The following is a 21,137-nucleotide window of genomic DNA, read 5'->3' as shown; positions in this document are numbered from 1 at the left end:
CTGTGTTACTTCCTTTGTGTCCCTTTGTCAGGCTTATGTTAGTTTCATTTCGCGATTGTTGGATTAAGCCTGTATGTTTTGATTAATAGTGTTCTGTCTGATCCACAGCCGGGGCCTACTTTCCAGGCCAGCCTCAGTATACCCCGCCGGTGCAGGCAACACCCATCATTATGAACCATGCCCCTCAACAGCAGCAACCACCACCACAGCCTCTCCAACACATCCACACCAAAAGGGAACGTAAACAGGTCAGTGTTCTATCAATGGAGAACACTTTAGCAGGATTAATTTTTTAATGCCTCTGACAATATTCAATTTTCTTCCAACACAATTTAATTTTTTTTCTTTTAAAAAACAAATTATCAATATTTGTGTAATTTTATCATCACAATATTAGCAGGGTAAGAAATATTTGATACTTCTTAAATGGCACCTCAACAATAAGTCATTTTAGATTTCCAATAACTAGTTCCAGTCTCTCTATTATGAAAACAAGAGGACTTGATTTAGTAGCAACCTCAGGTTCAGACATAACAGTCAGCCATAAACCAGTTATTTGTGTTTTCAGTGGCTCACTCATATGTGAGCAAAAATTGCTGTGTAATCAGATACAACCAGAAACAAATGGACTGAGTTTTTAACAATGAAAAATCTGTAGTCTTTTTGTTTATTTTGGTTCTGAAGATGAAATGGCTATATTACATTAAATTACACAATTTCTCACTTTTGGAATGTTCTCTGGATTTGTACAACTGATTTGGGGTATTTTTTGCACTGCTGAATCACAAAATGGCATCCGTTTCTCTCAACCAGGTCAGGATTTTGTGCAAAATTGATTTCAAATAAAAAAGGTGACAAAGGCGATAACATTATTGAGGTATTGTCAGCTGATTTTTGTCAACACATATCATGTCCTAAATATGTTTTCAAGATAAAAACATTGTTTTTCAACAAAATATATTGATTAAATGAAAGAAACATCAATTACTGCAAACTGAATGGTAGACATTAATAAAGGTAAGTACTCGTAAATTGCGTGTTACTTCACCATTGTTCAAAATTCAGGGCGTGAACTTCCGTTTCTTCGAACTCTTAGAACGCTCAGCGACAGGGATGTCTCTTTTCAGATACAACAGTAATCAGCCATCATGACTGTGTCCCAGCATCCCTGATACCTGGTCTCCATCCCTTTCACATCCTGGTAGAATCGCTCCCCCCGCTCGTAGCTTATTGACCCCAGATTCTCAGGGTACCGGTCCATATGTGAGAATACAACCCCTAGCAAAAAGTATGGAATCACCAGTCTCAGACGAGCACTCACTCAGACATTTTATCATGTAGAACAAAATCAGATAAAAAGCTTGAAAAAAATAATGAATTACTTCAAAAGTGCAACTCTTTAGCATCCAGAAACACTAAAAGAAATGAATAAGAAAACATTGTGGTCATTAAATGTTACCTTTATAGAGCAAGTGCAGGGAATTACTGTATATATGGCAGAAAACACAGACAAAGCTGAAAAAGCAGTTTCTGCTCTTGCCCCCATCTTTAAGATAAACTGCTGTATTTTAAGACAAAAGAACTGTTGTGTTTGATAGAAGATTATGTCTATATGCTGCCATAGAAGATTCATGGCACATTAAGCCCCCGAACTATTTTTAATTTGTCTGTTTTACCCTGGAAACCCCCGTTTACAGACGTCGCGCAACCGCTTTTGTTTTAACCTAGCCATAAAATGAAGGTAAAGAATCATATTTATTGTCGAAATGTCTGTCCTTTTTAGCTTTGAATTATTAATTGAGGTCTAATATTTAGTTTTTAAAAATGAGTTAAAAAAAAATTATTCACTCGCATATTTTAAACTTTTAATCAAATTACGTCACAATGAAAAAATTGGCGTCTGTAAAAAAGTCACTGATATAGCCCTCATAACTATCGCTTAATGGTATGTTTTTCGTTACTGTCGCATTTTCCCCAATATTTTAGATAATTAATAATCGATCCAAACAAAGAAAAATTGAAGAAAAAAAAAAGGTTTAAAAGTGTAAATATATGAAAATGAAAATCTCGATTACTATTATTACTCGATTACCTTGATGTCTGCGACCTCTGCATCATATTGCTATATTACCATGTTTCACCCATAAAATCCCCCATAAATCTAGCTGTAGCCATTCACAGCTGTGTCTTGACACTCGGTGATACATGCTACATGGAGTTTTTGGATCGAAAAGAGGTAAGTACGCGAAAATATCCCGTTAAAATAATGGCGTCTTTAATTATGCTCTCTCGTGCTCTCACCTCCAGTTAGGGTTTTGCTGTTTAATTTTTTTTTTTTTTTAAATGCCCTCCTGTTCAAAATGTTTCTTCAGAAAATTGAGATTTTAAGCTTTCCAATGATATATCACACATGCATATAGGACAATTTTGAAATTTGGCCAAATTCGTGGTCTCAGAGCGGAACTTCAAGTCACCAGATTTAACCACAGCCATCTCCCCAATGCCTTTGCCTGACATGCAGCCCAATATCATCAAGGACTGAGGGAATTTTGATGTTTTCTTCAGGCAGTCATCTTTATAAATCTCACTGGAACAGCACCAAAACAAAGTTCCAGCAACATCCTTCAACATCTTCAGGCCAACACAAAAAACCACTTGTGCTGATCATAACCAATTTTCTCCAGTACATACTTGACCACTTCATACTTTTCCTTCAGTGTAGTTCAGTGAGCGAGGGATACAGAGGCAAACTCGTTGCAGTTGTGTAGCAGAACACATTTCAGCAATCGCTTGCTGCTCTCAACGAACAGTCTTCAATCCTTGGGTTCGTACTTTGGCACTCCAAGCTTGTCCAGAAGTTGTGCAATGTCCGCACGGTACACCATGTCCTTCTCAAGTCCTGTTGATTCCAAACGGAGCGTCTTAGCGCCTCGCAACAAAAAACAGCAGATTGCTCTTGACGAGACCTCACGATTGAGCATAAAATTTTTGATCTTCGGTCAATTTTTGACCGAGTTATGACATTTCAATTTGTTAGCGTTTCTGCTTGTCAAATTACGCTTTTTTTTTTTCAACTTCCCGTGCCTCTAGTGAAACCGCTATGAAAGATATCGACATAGGGTCTTCACTGCTGTATTCCTTGATGAATTTAGAGCAAAATTGCGTATAGTTTGTCATAATTTGACATTTCATAACATGTCATATAAAGACTGAAGGCCAACCAAAAACCAAAAAAAAAACAGTATTTGGTCATAGGAAAAAATTGACCTGATTGAGCAAAACCAATGTCATTTTCGGATTCAGCGAATCAGAATTGTCCTGAATCAACTGGCGAAACTCACATAACAAATTTGTTGTTGGCCAGTGTTATTTGTTGTTGCTGGTATTCTATTATGTCAAAACCAAAATACTTGTAGATGGATATAAATATTCATACTGAAAAAAGTGAGAATCATAACACAGCTAGTGGAAAGAATGAATAAGAATGAACAAGAAACTGTCAATAATTAGGGGTTAACCTGTCACTGTATTTTATCTTTAACTGTCATCAATAAGATGACTGGAGATTTTGAGTTTTTCATTGTTGTTATAATCTGAAAGAAGAGTAATGTTTTTCTCAAATGGTTTTAAATATGTTTTTCTTATTTTGAATGAACCACGGTATGACTTCTTGTCAATAGAATCTTGCAAATTTTTTTATCAGTTTTAAATCTCTAAGTGTGGAAATAGGATTATATGTGATGATTAAAATAGTGGTGAACAAGATTGTAATATGAGTTGCTGTAAAACTATGCCGCCTAGGTCCTATATCTAGGGTGGCTGTTTTTTCCTCCCTTCTCTAAAGATGGCTGCACTGCACGAATCCATCATCATCTTATGTAAATACATTTTCCTTTTTTTATGACATAACTGGTCAAATGTAACTTTGTCATGTTTTCTTTCAGTAAAAGTAATTTTTGTAGTCTTGTGTGGATAATATAGGCGCCTTACAAAGCATTCAGTGTCTATGAAATGGATTGCTATAAAATTGGATAAACATTTGTAAACAATATTTACAGTCTACCAATCAGTTTGTGTAAAATTGATTCATTCAACATGGGATAAAAATTTACTGTTGAATAAATCAATTTTACAGACAATTTCACATGTAGTACCTGACCTTGGCTCCCTTGACTGTGTCACTTCTGGGTGCTTATCTGTGACTGAGGTTACCTGAGCTTGGACTTTGACGTGGTCCAGACTCCAGGGACGACCATGAGAAAGAGACATTTGGAAAATAATGTAACACATTTGCCTGAGTGTGTGGATGTTCTTCAGCCAAATGTTTGTATGCACACACTTATACAACTTCAAACTTTCATTGCAGTCGTGATTTGTAGTCCGTGCCATTAAATTGTCAAATCACAGAAAATTATTGGTAGAATGTACAATATCCTGAGAAAGTTTTGGAATACCCAAGATGCCTAAATCTTTGCATGCCACTGCGCACCCTGGATAGATTGTGCATGTCACTCTATGTACAAAGAATTACAAGACGCTTTGGGGAAAAAATGTATTTACAATTTATGTAACAACCATTTCCCCCATTTTAAGTTAGGTGTACTGATTGCATGGACTGTAAATCGTGACTTTCCTGTTTTTTCTTTGAAATTTTCTTAACATTCTGTTCATCTATCAGCCTTACTCTCACTGCATGTCAAAGTGGAAAAAACTAGAGGGGGAGGGGCTGTGTGACATGTCAGCACATTGCTCAGCTCCACGTGGCCAACTATCCCCCCTCCCCTACTGAGTTCTGTGGCACTCCCTCTTCCCCTTCTGCTGGTTTCCTCAGTTCTCTTAAAATATTGCAACATGTCTGCTCAGAGGACGAACGAGCCAATCAGTTGGCTTATGTACTGTAGCTACTAAAAGCTCATTTGATTATAACCTTACCTACAGCCCCTATTCCTGCATACTGCCCCCTCCCCAACTTCTCTTGTGGGCCCCTTTAACTGTCTGTTAGTCTCTGTGGGCGGGAGTTGCACATTCCAATGCCATAGCTTTAGAAGGCCAGTGGCCATCCTTTTTTTCCCTCCTCCCTGTTCTGTTCATCAAATGACTGAAGGAGAGAGAGGGAGTGAAGTTGCTAGCTTACTTTCAGCACACCCCAGCACACCTCTGTTCTGTTTTCAGCCTGGGACAGTTAAGATTAGCTAAAACACTCCACCACACGCCTGCTTTATGGTGTTTAATGTCAAGCCCGTAACTGGTTTGAGCAGCCACTCTTCTCCAGGAATGAGAATATTCTGTTAGGAATAGGTACCAATGGACTGGGCCTAGCAAAGGTTAGTAATGGTCAACAACCATTTTGTTTTTTGAGTCTAACGTTTATGGGGAGAGTTTTTGCTGTGCTTTTTAGCTCAAGGTTAAGTTAGACATTTAGTCCCATGACTGTGCATGTCACTTTATTTAGTAGCATTCTGGCTCATACCAGTTTAATGGCAGCTCTGACTTGCTCGAAAAAGCATTTAGCAAGTGAGTGAGAGGAAAAAGGGGGAGTGTTTCAAAAATGTTTGTGTGGCACTTAATATAAAGGTGATTGCAATTCTGTTTTTCTTCTCCGCACCATCACAGCAGAGTGTATGCATGTAAAACTCTTGCCAAGACACATTGTGACGTGTCTTCCTGTAAGACTAAAAATTTCATAACCAACCAACTCTACATTGAACTTTCGTTTGATATTTCTGTTTAAGGTGATTCAATAAATTTCTGTTGTAGTTGAATTGGCTTACTGTATGTTAGAATGTGAGAAATGTAACATTTTGTTGAGTTATGAAGCCACTAAGTCAATAGAACACACTTAGAGGTAGGAATGAGTGATTCTTGCCTCAATTACCACTGTCAGTCCAGAAAACTACTACGATTATTTTAGTGACAACCCAACTCAAATGTATTTGTAAATAAAATCCTTATTTCTCTTTCTTTACTACGCTTACCTTTTTTTTTTTTTTTTTTTTTGCACTTCATTACAGATTAGGATAAGAGACCCAAAACAAGGTGGTCGTGACATCACAGAGGAGATTATGTCAGGGGGGTGTAGTGACTCTACCCCAACTACTCCTGGGGTAACTTTGACTTAGTTTGACTTGTAGGTTTTTATTTTTAAATATCAGTTCATTCATTACTATGCTTTTTTTCAACTCTGCATTTTTCTCTCTTTTATTTTTTAAATGCATACCTTAATCATTTCGTGAGAGTAATTTGGATATGATTTGGATTTATACACATTATTCTGGAAAAAAAAATTGACTTGTGTGTTTGTACAGACTGCTATATCTGGATCAGACACAGGACCGGTCCAGGCCAACGGTGAGAGCACCCCAGATGTTATTACTCCTGCGCAGGTTAGAGCTGGTGAGTTCCATTTGCCTACACTTTGCTATACCAACTCTAATCCAGTGGTTGTTAGAATTTTGATTTACACCAACCACCACCTAGATAATACTGAATGTTTTCAATTATAACCCTTATGGCAACATTAACTAATTGGCTGTGTGAATGAGTTAAAATACAGTAGCATAGTTGGTATTGTTGTTCATGCAAACAGTATTTATTATTGTTTAACTGTACTTGTGCTAATTGTAAAATAAATAAATAAAAATTAAAATGGTAGTAAGTTGGACTGAACTGGTCTTGGGTAGTAATTATTTCGCCTACCAGTAGAGACATCCCATTTAACAGAAGAGGTAATAACTGAATACTTTGATACTCACTAGTCGAATCCAGGATGAAAATGCAAACAGTTTCTTTAGGTTGCACTAATATAACACCTCTGCCGATATCCGTATCCTACACAAAACTAAAAAATATATGATATTTTATAAGAAAGGCGGCACGGTGGCTGTGTGGTTAGCACGTCTGTGTGGAGTTTGCATGTTCTCCCCGTGCCTGCGTGGGTTTCCTCTGGGGACTCCGGTTTCCTTCCACATCCCAAAAACATGCATGGTAGGCTGATTGAACACTCTAAATTGTCCGTAGGTATGAGTGTGTGCGTGAATGGTTGTATGTCTCCTTGTGCCCTGCGATTGGCTGGCAACCAGTTCAGGGTGCCCCCTGCCTACTGCCCGTAGTTAGCTGGGATAGGCTCCAGCACCTCCGCGACCCTCGTGAGGAAAAAGCGGCATGGAAAATGAATGAATGAATGAATGAATTTTATAAGAAAATGAGACAAGTAGAGAGACATTTTGAGGAAAGTGACATTACAGTGACATGACTTCCGTAACCCTCCGAACTTTAACTGATCTAGCAGGTTTTACAACCCCAATTCCAATGAAGTTGGGAATTAGTGTTAAACATAAATATAAACATAATCAGTGTTGTTAATAACGGCTTTAGAGTATCACGGCGTTTCTAACGGTGATAATTTTTTTTTCAGTAGTGAGTAATCAAATTAATTACTTTTCCCATTTTTGCAACACTGTCACAGTTACTTAGGATGTGAAGGGGCATGTTTCTAGAATTTCACTTAATGAAACGTGAGTTTCTGATTTTGACAGCTACCTGAATAGAGCAGAGCGGGAGGAGGGAAGGCGGTGGTGACGCCATTGAAAACACGATGATTATGATGATAGTTTGCTGAGAGCGTTAGCGTAGCATTAGTGTTCTCGTTAGCATTAGGATTTAGCGTGGCAAGTGTCACCTTAAACTCTTGGGCACCTTTTTTTTTTTTTTTATGTACAGTTTGTGGCGTCCAGGAGAGTACGATTAATCGAAAATAATGTGCTGTTTTCCTGCTGAGTTTGCATTATCATCACTAAGTTAGCGTTGCCTTGTAGACGCTACAATTTTATAATAATATATACAGTGGGGCATTTAGTCAACCACCAATTGTGCTAGTTCTCCTACTTGAAAAGATTTAAGAGGCCTGTAATTGTCAACATGGGTAAACCTAAACCATGAGAGACAGAATGTGGAAAAAAAAACAGAAAATCACATTGTTTGATTTTTAAAGAATTTATTTCCAAATTAGAGTGGACAATAAGTATTTGGTCACCTACAAACAAGCAAGATTTCTGGCTTTCAAAGAGGTCTAACTTCTTCTAACGAGGTCTAACGAGGCTCCACTCGTTACCTGTATTAATGGCACCTGTTTTACCTCATTATCGGTATAAAAGACACCTGTCCACAACCCTCAGTCAGTCACACTCCAAACTCAACTATGGCCAAGACCAAAGAGCTGTCGAAGGACACCAGAGACAAAATTGCAGACCTGCACCAGGCTGGGAAGACTAAATCTGTAATAGGTAAAACGCTTGGTGTAAAGAAATCAAACTGTGGGAGCAATTATTAAAAAATGGAAGACATACAAGACCACTGATAATCTCCCTCGATCTGGAGCTCAGTGCAAGATCTCACCCCGTGGCGTCAAAATGATAACAAGAATGGTGAGCAAAAATCCCAGAACCACACAGGGGGACCTAGTGAATGACCTACAGAGAGCTGGGACCACAGTAACAAAGGCTACTATCAGTAACACAATGCGCTGCCAGGGACTCAAATCCTGCACTACCAGACGTGTCCCCCCACTGAAGAAAGTACACGTCCAGGCCCATCTGCGGTTCGCTAGAGAGCATTTGGATGATCCAGAAGAGGACTGGGAGAATGTGTTATGGTCAGATGAAATCAAAAAATAATTTTTTTGTAGAAACACAGGTTCTTGTGTTTGGAGGAGAAAGAATACTGAATTGCATCTGAAGAACACCATACCCACTGTGAAGCATGGGGGTGGAAACATCATGCTTTGGGGCTGTTTTTCTGCAAAGGGACCAGGACGACTAAACTGTGTAAAGGAAAGAATGAATGGGGCCATGTATCGAGAGATTTTGAGTGAAAATCTCCTTCCATCAGCAAGGGCATTGAAGATGAGACGTGGCTGGGTCTTTCAGCATGACAATGATCCCAAACACACAGCCAGGGCAACAAAGGAGTGGCTTCGTAAAAGCATTTCAAGGTCCTGGAGTGGCTTAGCCAGTCTCCAGATCTCAACCCCATACAAAATCTGTGGAGGGAGTTGGAAGTCCGTGTTGCCCAACGACAGCCCCAAAATATCACTGCTCTAGAGGAGATCTGCATGGAGGAATGGGTCAAAATACCAGCAACGGTGTGTGAAAAGCTTGTGAAGAGTTACAGAAAACGTTTGGCCTCCGTTATTGCCAACAAAGGGTACATAACAAAGTATTGAGATGAACTTTTGGTATTGACCAAATACTTATTTTCCACCATGATTTGCAAATAAATTCTATAAAAATCAAACAATGTGATTTTCTGTTTTTTTTCCCAAATTCTGTCTCTCATGGTTGAGGTTTACTCATGTTGACAATTACAGGTTTCTCTAATATTTTCAAGTGGGAGAACTTGCACAATTAGTGGTTGATTAAATACTTATTTGCCCCACTGTACTGTATATACTGTATATTATATATATATATATATATATGTATATATATATATGTATATATATATATGTATATATATATCAGAGGTTGCGCTAGACATTTTCGTTGTCTGTCATTTTGACTGACAGGGTCATAAAAATCCAGTCATAATCTATTTTTACCAGTCACTTAAATTTTTTTAATGATAATGATGACATATTCAATAGTATTTAGTTTTCATTCATTTTTAATTAATATTGTAACGCTTGCTTGGCGGCGAAAAATTAGACACGGAAGTTGTATTTTTCTCCCTCTTTTTACTCTGCTTACCGCCAACAACACCAACAAAACAACTCCACTCCCAAAGAAAAAGAGGCAACTATATAGACCTCAATCACCAACGTCACACAATGATCTTAATTGTGGTTGTCAGCCCAAAATCTTCTAAATATATATTAAATGCATCTTACCAGATATAAAATGACTACTACATAGTCTGTGGATCGTTTGGTGCCCAGATTTCTTGTCGAATTACAGCAGTCCATCTCGCTCTCCTCTTCGGGTCTCTCAGAATACGGTAGAACTTCAAGTCTCTCCGTCTATCTTCTCTGTTACTGCAACCAACCGCCACACACGCCTTCGCCATTTTGATTATTAATGTTAACGAGCAGAAAAACACGCCGTAATAGGAGGCATGTACGTAGCGGTAATGTGTAAACACGACGAGCTGACGGACAATATGGCTGCTCCAGTCAGGGGGCGGAGTTGTGACGTCATGTGATTGGGGTCTATAGACAAGTTTCCTGAGCGAAATACGGGCGCCGCCATCTTGGAAAATGTCTGCTTCGCACTTCCGGTCCGGTCGAGTAGCAGTGTATTAGCAGTGTATTGACGACGATAAAACTACGAAATCAAGCCAGAGAAACCCATGGAATCTTCAAAAATTGATTCAGCACGACCTAGATGACACGTAGATGAGATTGGATGGCAGTTCGTGTCACTTCGTTGATCATTCGTGGACAAAATTATTAACAACGGTCAGCCTGTGTTCACGTGAGGAATGGATTGATACTACGGCCATTAGTGACCAAAATGTGGTGAAATTACAAGTTATATTACATTTGCCGACTGCAGAAGGGCTGACATGGATTGTTTTGTTACAAGGAAATGCTACAAGGTTATGTACATATGATGTAAACACAAATAGTATGTCATTCTTTTTTTTATTGCAGGCATTGATCGCAATAAAACATTTAGACATGATTCAATTTCTTGTTTTATTTAAAACGATTGGTGCACTCCAAAACAGGTCAATAAATCACATTTATAAAAGTATTGCAAAAATAGCATACGAGAATGTGATATCAGACCGCAGAGCTCCGGAGCCTCGTGAACAAATAGCGACATCACGGAGGCCCTCGGCGGCATTTAGATGTGCTTTTTTCCCGTCCTCGGTAATTCCAGCTCCAATAGCATATATTTAAAGACGCTACCGTTCACAAGTTCGTAATTGGATCACGGCGATCTCGGCGAACCATCGTCTGTCACAATTCCTGCCTCTCTCGGCCTCTCCCGGGAGTCGAGCTGTCATCATCATTGTGGAACACAAACTATATATGTTCGATATATGTCCATCAACGTACAAGTCAAGTTGTCTTCTCTTTTATAACAGCATTTCCCAGCTGTAAACAAACGAATAAAAACTTGTAACACTTGGATTTATGCGGTGCATTCAAACACGATTAGCAACAGGCGGCTAGCAGCAGTAGCAGAAGCTAGTTGTTGTAAAAATGATTAAACTTCGTAATTACAATCATCATCGTAATATCAATAGCAAAGGCAACAAGTCGTTTCATGCGCCAGATTTTAGGTTTCGTATTTTTAGAGCACATTACCTTCCATAACAGCGGGGGCATGACTGCAGGAGCTGTCAGTTTTGTCCATCTCCTTCCCTCCCACCTGTATGACGAGTACGAGCACCCATGGTTTGGAAATCGACATGGTACGAAGCATGGAGGCCTTGGCTTGGTTCTCCACCCGCCTACATCAAAATAACATTCCCGGGATCTTGTATAAAGACCTCCCAACTTCGATTCCACCGCCATTGACTTCAACGGTAAACAGGCGGAAACGGAAGGGGAAGGAAGACATAAGGAAGTAAACCGGAAGTACCTCGGAAACTTGTCTATACACAGCCGACAATCTAGTCCAGCAATTGGATGACGCGCTGGCATACCGGGTGCACCAATAAGAACCTCGCGTTGATGTGTCAATCACGGTGCTGCCGCCAGACCACGGTGACGCTACAATATTCTGACAGAATAGCTAACGACGTCATGCATTAAGAGAGACAATAGCTAATTAATATGCCACCCTGTGGTCTGGGGTGTGAATTGCAACCTGTCAAAATGACGGACGGACTTCAGTTTTTTCCGTCACCGTTTTAAAAAACCGGTCAACGACGGAAAATATTCGGTTAACGCGACCCCTGATATATATATATATATATGTATTTTTGGTTTATTATTACTATCACTCAAAATAGTCACTTGCCCTAAACTTTTCGTGAATGACGTATCCATGAACCTTGTGTGATGCTTTTTTATTAAAACAACTAGATCAACAGCAGGAGATTCAGAGCCTTACGTGCTAATTGAAAAATGTATCTATATATCCCACTGTATTAGGGGTGTGATGATACACACAAGTCACGGTTGGGTACGTACCTCGGTACGGGGGTCACGGTTCGGTGCAGGTTCAGTACAGCAGAAAAATGGAAAGGCTTTGTTTTTGAAAGTTAAAGTTTGCACTGTTACAATTTTATAGAGGTGAATTTTAAAAAAGTAAAAAGTGTGACCTATGTTTTTTTTTGGGGGGGGGTGAATAAAAATAATTTCAATTCAATCAGTTAATATAAACAGCTTTGATGCGAAACATGTTATAGAATGTATAATGGAATAACGCGTAGAACATGAAAAGTAATGTCAGTTACTTTGCAGATTAACTAATTAACTGAGTTACTATTTCAATTACTTTTTGGGACAAGTAATTTGTAACTATAGCTAATTACTTTTTTAAAGTAAGATTAAAACACTGAACATAATACAGTGATGGGCAAATCATGTTCAACCTGTGTTTAATTGAATACAAAGACATAATTTTTAATGGTCCAACCAAGAAACTTTGTTTTTAGAAAATAATCCTCAACTTGGAATTTTGTGGTTGCAACACATCTCAAAAAAACTGGGACAGGGTCATGTTTACCACTCTTACCTAACCTTTTCTTGTAACATCATTCAGTTTATATTTAGGAACTGAGAACATTATTTTTTAAGCTTGTAGGTGGACTTTTTTCCCCAATTCTAGCTTGATGTACAGCTTTAGTTGTTTAACAGTCCGGGGTCTCCATTGTCGTAATTCACACTTCGTAATGTGCCTCACATTTTCAAAGGGAGACAGGTCTTGACTGCAGGCAAGGCAGTCTAGAATGTTGTTTGCCTTTTTCTTGCTGAAATAAGCAGAGGCATCAATGAAAATGGTGTTGCTTGAATGGCAGCATTTAGTATATTTCTCCAAAACCTGTGTATATTTTAACATTAATGGTGTCTTCAACTTGATGTCTCAGATGCCCATACTATTGGCACAAACACAGTTCGTACCTTCAAAGGTTTTGAACTTTGTGGCCATAACAGTCCGGATGGCTCCTTTACTCTTTGGCCCGGACGACTCGATGTCCACAATTTCCAAAAGCAATTAGAAATGTGTGCTCCTCAAACAACAAAGCTGTTTTCCACTTTGAATCATTCCATTTTAGATGAGCCCGGGATGTGGCGCTGAACTTTATTTGTGACATTGGTTTTCTGAAGTGTTCCTGAGCTCATGTGATAGTGTCTGTTACACTTTGATGTCAGTTTTTGATGCAGTGCCACCTGAGGGATCGAAGGTCACTGGCGTCTAATATTGGCTTTTAGCCTTGTCGCTTACATGCAGTGATTTTTCCAGATTATCTGAAACTGAAATGATATTATGGACCATACAAACTATTCATGGAGGGTACCAAGAGCTTCACTGCAGTTTTATTGGAGCTTTTCTAGCTCGTGCTAGTTTTTTACTATGTAATGACGGTATCATAATGATATTCTTTTATATCTGGCTGTTTTGTACAACGATGTAATTTACTTTCAAAATATGTCTGAGCCAGGCAAAATTGTTTAAAAACATTTGGCTTCTTTTATTGATTAAATAATAATTCATTAATCAAGTCAATTCAGCGAAAATAGGTCAACTTTCAGAAATCATGTTTTCGAATGTTGGGTTGCTGTTGAAGTCTCATACCAAATGAATGCTGTTGAGAGGCAAAGACTGTTAACAGCAACGAGAACAGTTACGAGAAGAAGATTTTGGCAGAAAACAGAAATAATGTACATTGCGTCACGTTCTCTGGGCTTGATGACGTTCTCCATATGTCACAGTTTGTATGGGAATATCACCATTGATTAAACTGTATGGTAACACATGTAAACAAAATATTTCGATTGTTTCTTTAAAAAAAACTATTACCACTGAATATCAACCTTAACCCAAATATTGGCTGCATGTCAACGTAGCCGCTATCTGCTTTCTTGCTACTCTAGCAGTGTTCTTGAACAATGCAACATCCAACCCCAAAGCTTAAGAGGGCCAATAATGCTTGTTTTCCACTTTTAAACTTCCAATTTTGACTTGAACATCTTTGTGTGTGTGATTTGGTACTGTATGTAGTTTGCCATACAACATGTATACAGCAGAGTGTTTGATTTGATTTTATTGAATATAGCTGTCCAATGTTGAGACATTTGTTTACATGCATTTTTGGGGACTGCCATAGATTTAAATGTCTAGTAACTAACTTGAAAATAAGTGAACTGCAATTAAAGTCTAGTAGATAATACAGTGCAGCACTAATTTTGTAAGCTACTATGATTTTTATGTCCACAGATTCTCAGAGGAAATGTAGCATTACTTTTTAAATGTGGAAAGAAAGTATGCAGATGTTTGACAGAGAGCTTGAACTGTTATTTATGCACAAACAGGATAAATCACCATTAAAATAATTACTATCAACATGATGATTCTTTGGCAAATCAGTAGGAATAATCAATATTTTCACAAAGATGAGGATGTGTAGCTCTAAATTTGACACAGAACACAAATCCTACAAAAGAGTATTAACTAAACATGCCAAAGAAAAAAATAAAGGTATTGGCATTTGGGTATGTCAATTTGGCCTGGTTCATAAGCATCAGGTTTCATATTTTACTATATTGTAACATATAGTCAATTGATATTTTGTACATAAAATGTAAAAATGTTTGAACGGAACTGATTGGTACTTTCTACATTTTTTTACTTTCCAGATGACACAGAAAAACCTTTGCTGCCTCCTATGTCACATCCTCCTGATATTTTTAAGGATGACCTGACCCTTGCAGAGGCTACCTCCTCTGACGTTTCCCCTGCTTCCATTGTTGCCACTACAGACATAATGTATACCCCCAAACCACCAGGGGACCAAACCACAGAACCCCACTGTGCACCTGAGGTGCCTGCTTACCCTGCACCCCTTCCTGATCCAAAGCATGCCTCTAAGGTTAAGGAAAACCCAAAAAAGGCAGCCAGAAATCTTGAAGTGGTTAATGTGGAAGTTAGAGAGGAAGAGGTGCAATCGGAGGATGCTGTTTCTTTTATGGACAGTTCTCTTATATCCTCCTCCACAAATGGTGTTTCTGAAGATGTGCCAGAAAGCCCCTCAGTAATGTTGCTATCAAGTTGCCAGGAGTCTACTTTGGAGTCTCCCATTGCTCAGCCTGAGGAGTTGTGCCTTTTCAATGGTTCTGCACTTTCACCTCCATGTAAGCCAGAAGCTCTGTTTACTAGCACAGAAGAGTGTGATGACAGCCCCATTGCTGAGCCGGAAGTTTCTCTACAACTTGACAATAAAACCTCCAAAGCCATCACTAACGCAGTGCCTACATCACCTATTGAACCAACCGCAACGCCTGTTACTCAGTCAGTTTCTACCATCACACCAGATGTGCCTGCTGAAACAGTCGCCCAAGCAGCAACTTCGCCTGTTGGGGAAACAGTTCCTCCTGTTTCCGAAGACATGAATGGAAACGCGTCAATGTCTGATATCAGTACCGCAGGAGAAATGTCATCTCCAATGGAAGTGGTCTTAAAAGATGACCACGACTTAGACACTGTTACCAGTACCCGCCAGATTGTCCCTAATACGCATGAAGAGACTACTCTCCAAGGTTTGTCACTTGCCACTTGAGCATTTACAGAATTACATTGCCTAGTTAAGTGTTGCTCTAGTTTTCTCAATTTGTAGATGATAGTGTTTTGTCCCTATGCGTTTTAGCAATTTTTTGCAAAATACATGCTAGGCATTTATTTTATCATGTTTATAATATCTACCTTTCCGTAGCTGCTGTGTCGATGCCGAAGAAAAAGAGGAAAATGAAGGATTTGAACAAAAAGGAGGCAGTGGGAGATCTATTGGATGCATTTAAAGATGTGAGTGTAATGTTTTCTTAATCATTCAGCAGTTTAACTAAGACATTTAATCAAAGTCCGTGCTCACAGAATCCAAATAAATTAGATTGAATCCAAATAAATTAGATTGACCGATATGGTTTTTTCAGGACCGATTATTACCGTAGTAGTTAGAGGGGCCGATAACCGATTTTTGGAGGCAATATACATTTACAGTAAAAGTGTCAAATTAAATAATGCAAACACTGAACTTTATTGAAATAGCTAGAGCATGTTTATTGAATCAAACAAATATAAAATAATACCTAATACTGTAAAGGCCAAATTTTACCGGACATGTCTTCGGTACGACTCCGCCAATCTCAGTGTTGACTGTGTGGTCCGCAGTACGTCAAAAATAGGACAAAACATAACGGCTGCGCACAACTGCAGTCCGGCAGCTCCATGCCGTCGTGAGCTCTCACGTGATCCCGAGCGATAATGTGCAGTTAAAAACAATGACAAACACACGGACTCTACAGAGAAGCGGCGAGAGGTGGACTTGATTTGACTGAACATTTTTTCCCGATTTTTTTTTTTTTTTGCTTTTACGATGGGTTTGTGACACTGTTTACTGTTTTAAATGCTTTCACCATGGTTTGTGACACTGTTTATTTACTGCTTTAAATTACATAACTTGCGTAAAAACTCACCGTCCATCCTCATTGCTTCTGCTATGGCATTCAATGCAGCTTCCTTTTTAATGTTGTCCATATAAAAAAGGATCTGCTGCATCATAAATCACTTTGTGACTTTCCACCTCCATGATGAAGCGTTCTTCGTCCATATTCGCTGGTGTTTAAACCGTGAATAAGCATCTGGCCTGTTGACTCCATGCCTGGCTCCGCCCATTTTGACGGATGCGTCTCCGGCAAAAATAGAAGATAGCCCAAAACATCCAGCGGACTCAACCATTTTGGAGCTGGTCCGCAGTCAATTCGTAGAGCTGACGCCGTCGGTATAATTTGAACAATAGGATAGAATGGAAACAAATTGGCTCCAGCGCTATATCTTACCGGACCTAAACCGAAGACGCGTATGGTATAATTTGGCCTTAATAGGAGGTGTCGTTCAGTGGCAGAGTAGTCGATCCCCAACACAGAGGTTGTGGGTTGGATTCTCCACCCTGATGACCTCATCTAAGAATCCTTGAGCAAGATACTAAACCCCACGTTGCTTCTGGTGCTGCGTGACCAGTGGGTAGATGAGGATATCGTGTGAAGCGCTTTTAGGGCCTTAAAAATGTGGAAAGATGCAATGCAATTGTAATTCAATTTGCTGTCACTATTTAACCAATCAGAGAACGAGGTGAATACTAGTGAAGGAGACAGCAGGAAGGAGAGAGGGGAGCGGCTACATCTGAGCCGAAATTCCCTAGTTTAAAGGGATTTTTTCATATCGGACGGTTGGATTTAAAAAAAAAAAAAAAAAAAAAGGCAGATACTGATAAATGTCAAATTTCCAAATATAGGTGCTGACAATCGGTCTATCTCTTAAAAAAAATGTAGTGGTATGTAATGTTCATCTCATGCCTCTGCTTTTTCAGGAGAAAGTACAAGCTGAGCCTGACGTTGTCCCAGCAACATTAACTGAAATCCAACTTCCTGCTCCATCTACAGCAACTGAGGATATTGACTTAACCTGGGAGGACAAGGAGGAAAAGTTGGATGCTGAAAATATTCAGCCAACCCGTCCCGGTCAGACCACAACTAACAAGGAATATCAGTATAAAGAGGGTTGGTCCTTTTTACCACTCGCTGCCATTTATTGGAAGTTCAGTATGAACAAGTAACTTCTCTCTTTTACGTACACATTTTTTCCCCCTGAAAATAAAGATGTGCATTGTATAACACATTCATACACTCACACACATATACAGATACTGTATATTCAAGCATTGGTTGAAATTAGTTCAGTGGAACATTGGTGGTTTTAATAATGACAAACCAATAGATAGCAGAAGTCTCCTCAAATCACAAAATAAATCGTAGGAGGAATGAGTTCAATCCTGTTACGTTGGTACTTCACCCCTGTAAATATGGTTGCATAGTACTGTTCATTATTGTTGTAATTGTTAATGGTTTCCCAACCGTTCTTAAGTGGATGCATCAGTTTTACATTTGGTGCAATGGCAACAGGTAGATGCATAGGTTTGTTTACCAGTAATTGTTTTGCCTGTCACACTACAAATGTCGTTGGCACAGATAGCTAAACAAAGATACAGGTAATAAATTTTAGACATATCAAGTGAAATTAGATGATTTCTCCATCACCCATGGTGATCTTTCCCACTATAGTTATGTGCGTCCCTATCATGTATCGCTGTTATCATAAGAAAAATGGATGATCCGTTCCATCCATTTTCATCGATTAGCATCACTAAATTGGAAAATAAAAGGTTGCAATTTTTCCTTTAGTTCTTTAGGTTCTGGCACATCCTTCAAAAGTCATCAACTTAAGTCCCTGAAGGTTATCTTTAAAACAGGATGTACAGTGTATCACAAAAGTGAGTACACCCCTCGCATTTCTGCAGATATATTTAAGTATATCTTTTCATGGGACAGCACTGACAAAATGACACTTTGGCACAATGAAAAATAGTCTGTGTGCAGCTTAGAGTTAATTTATTTTTCCCTCAAAATAACTCAAAATATAGCCGTTACCGTAATATCTAAACCCCTGGCAACAAAAGGGAGTACACCGCATGGGAACTATGTACATTCCTAAATGTCCAAATTGAGTACTGCTTGTCATTTTCCTTCCAAAATGTCATGTGACTCGTTACAGGAGTGCTGTCTACAACAGAGCCTTCCTGAGAGGTCTACTGCTTTAAGATGGCGGCTCTTTACTAACGCATGTAGTCCTTAAAACATGTTGCCAATGCAGCCGTGTCTATCATTTGCATCTAGTTCTATAATATGTGATATCTACCGTATCATGTGGGCGTAGTTTGTAGGCTACAGTCAGGTATTATTGGAGCCACCCAGCATCGCGTTTGCAACGGCGTCTTCCCCACTCCTGCTCTGCTCTCTCGTCTCCGTGAGTCCGTCTCTCTGACTTTTTTTATTCAACCAACTTAGTAACGCATAGTAACGCACGCCTTTCCCGCCTGAGTAACGGTAACGGCGTTGCCAAGATGAGAAAAGTAATTAATTAGATTACTTACTACTGAAAAAAATAACGCCGTTAGTAACGCCGTTATATTGTAACGCCGTTATTAACAACACTGGGCGTGACACACTTATTTTTGTACTTCTCACCTGGTCGCTGCCACACATGCTCGAGACCATCGGACCAAAACAAATCTTCGTCTCATCAGACCATAGGACGTGATTCCAGTAATCCATGTGCTTTGTTGACATGTCTTCAGCAAACTGTTTGCGGGCTTTCTTGTGTACTGTCTTCAGAAGAGGCTTCCTCCTGGGGTGACAGCCATGCACACCAATTTGATGTAGAGTACGGTGTATGGTCTGAGCACTAATAGGCTGACCCCCCACCTCTTCAATCTCTACAGCAATGCTGACAGCACTCCTGTAACGAGTCACATGACATTTTGGAGGGAAAATGACAAGCAGTACTCAATTTGGACATTTAGGGATGTACGTATTTACTAAGGGGTGTACTCACTTTTGTTGCCAGGGTTTTAGATATTAATGGCTACATTTCGAGTTATTTTGAGGGGAAAATAAATTAACTCTATTATATAAGCTTCACACGGGCTACTTTTCATTGTGTCAAAGTGTCATTTTGTCAGTGTTGTCCTTATGAAAAGATATAAATATCTGTAGAAATGCGACTGGGTGTACTCACTTTTGTGATACACTGTATATGAAATGAAATAAGTAGTTATATATTAGTAATATTTTAGTTAATGAAGTATTTTATTTTCAGAGCAATGGAAGCCAATCAACCCAGAGGAGAAGAAAAAGTATGACCGTGTGTTTCTTCTGGGATTCCAATTCAGCTCAGCCAGCATGAATAGGCCTGAGGGCCTTCCTGCCATTAATGATGTTGTCCTAGACAAGGTATCACCACTGACAATATTAACAAACACCTTGTACAATATCCTTGTACATAAAAACATCAGAATAGTTCTCAACAGAGAAGTATGAAAACACCATCCTTACAAAACACATCTTACGAATAATTTGTCTTCCTTAGTTACCCTTTGAATTTGGGTTTTGAATTGCGTCGTTTAAATACACAATTTGTCATGAAATGTATTGTGGAGGTGGAGTTGGTATAGACATGGTTACCGCTGATCCTTAAAAGGTCTTATTTACAATATGTGGTTTTTAAGGTCTTAATAAGCAATATTTATACCTATTTTTTAAAGTTTGGCATTAAATTTCACATGCAAGGTATTAAACTTCATCCGAGTAGACTAACATATGTCTGGATTTTTTTCGCATCAACGATATTTATTTAGCCAGCCTCTGTCAGGGTGTGGCAGCAAGATGGACCCAAAAGCAGGGAAATGTTTTAATGATAAATAACAAAAACACAAAGTACAAACAAAACGTCTGGGTATCAAAAAGACAGGGTTAAAATAAAACTCAGGAGTACTAACCAAAACTGTATCAAAACTTACTAAATCAGAGGAACAGGATAACGAGGGCTTCGACAGGATACTGACATTGATAATGACGCAACAAGGAGTAAACAGACACTGGGAGCTTAAATACACAGACGAGGGGTAATGAGACAATGAAGCACAGGTGGGTGATACAAGAGGCAGCGGATTGGTGGATACACAAGGAGCAGGCCACAACAGGTGAAATCAATGGATAATCACATGGACAAGAAGGGCAAAAACCAAACATAACTTAACTCAAGGCATTACAATCTCATTATCAAGATTCCGTAAAAATAGACAGGATCCATCAGCCTTGTCTAATACTGCAGGAATCACGCCGCAGGGGTCACTGTGTCCTTTTAGCCATGTAGTAGAACCAAAGTTGAGAACATATTATGTGGTTGGTACAGGCATACGTGCATTTCTTTACATTTCTTTTACTCTCTATGCATACTTGAACATGAACCGAGAAGGGGAAGTGCAAGTTTAGTGACAAGTGGCTTGAGGAGCCAAAATAGAACTGCTTGTTAAAAACAACATCGGAATATGAAGCGAGATGCAAAGGAGACCAG

General features: G+C 39.1%; 1 protein-coding gene across 1 annotated transcript in view; it reads left to right on the top strand.

Annotated features, from left to right (window-relative positions):
- Positions 1 to 21,137, top strand: part of LOC130917378 (eukaryotic translation initiation factor 4 gamma 1-like) — a 75,768-nt gene that overhangs the window by 33,994 nt on the left and 20,637 nt on the right. Inside the window, exons 6-12 of the mRNA XM_057838712.1 lie at positions 109 to 248; positions 6,012 to 6,104; positions 6,306 to 6,393; positions 14,810 to 15,709; positions 15,883 to 15,971; positions 17,536 to 17,725; positions 19,881 to 20,014. Of these exons, the coding sequence (XP_057694695.1) occupies positions 109 to 248; positions 6,012 to 6,104; positions 6,306 to 6,393; positions 14,810 to 15,709; positions 15,883 to 15,971; positions 17,536 to 17,725; positions 19,881 to 20,014 (1,634 nt within the window). The remainder of the gene's footprint in view (positions 1 to 108; positions 249 to 6,011; positions 6,105 to 6,305; positions 6,394 to 14,809; positions 15,710 to 15,882; positions 15,972 to 17,535; positions 17,726 to 19,880; positions 20,015 to 21,137) is intronic.

This window comes from Corythoichthys intestinalis, chromosome 6, assembly GCF_030265065.1.
Source record: "Corythoichthys intestinalis isolate RoL2023-P3 chromosome 6, ASM3026506v1, whole genome shotgun sequence".
NCBI lineage: Eukaryota > Metazoa > Chordata > Actinopteri > Syngnathiformes > Syngnathidae > Corythoichthys > Corythoichthys intestinalis.
This window is presented reverse-complemented; position numbering and strand designations above follow the sequence as displayed.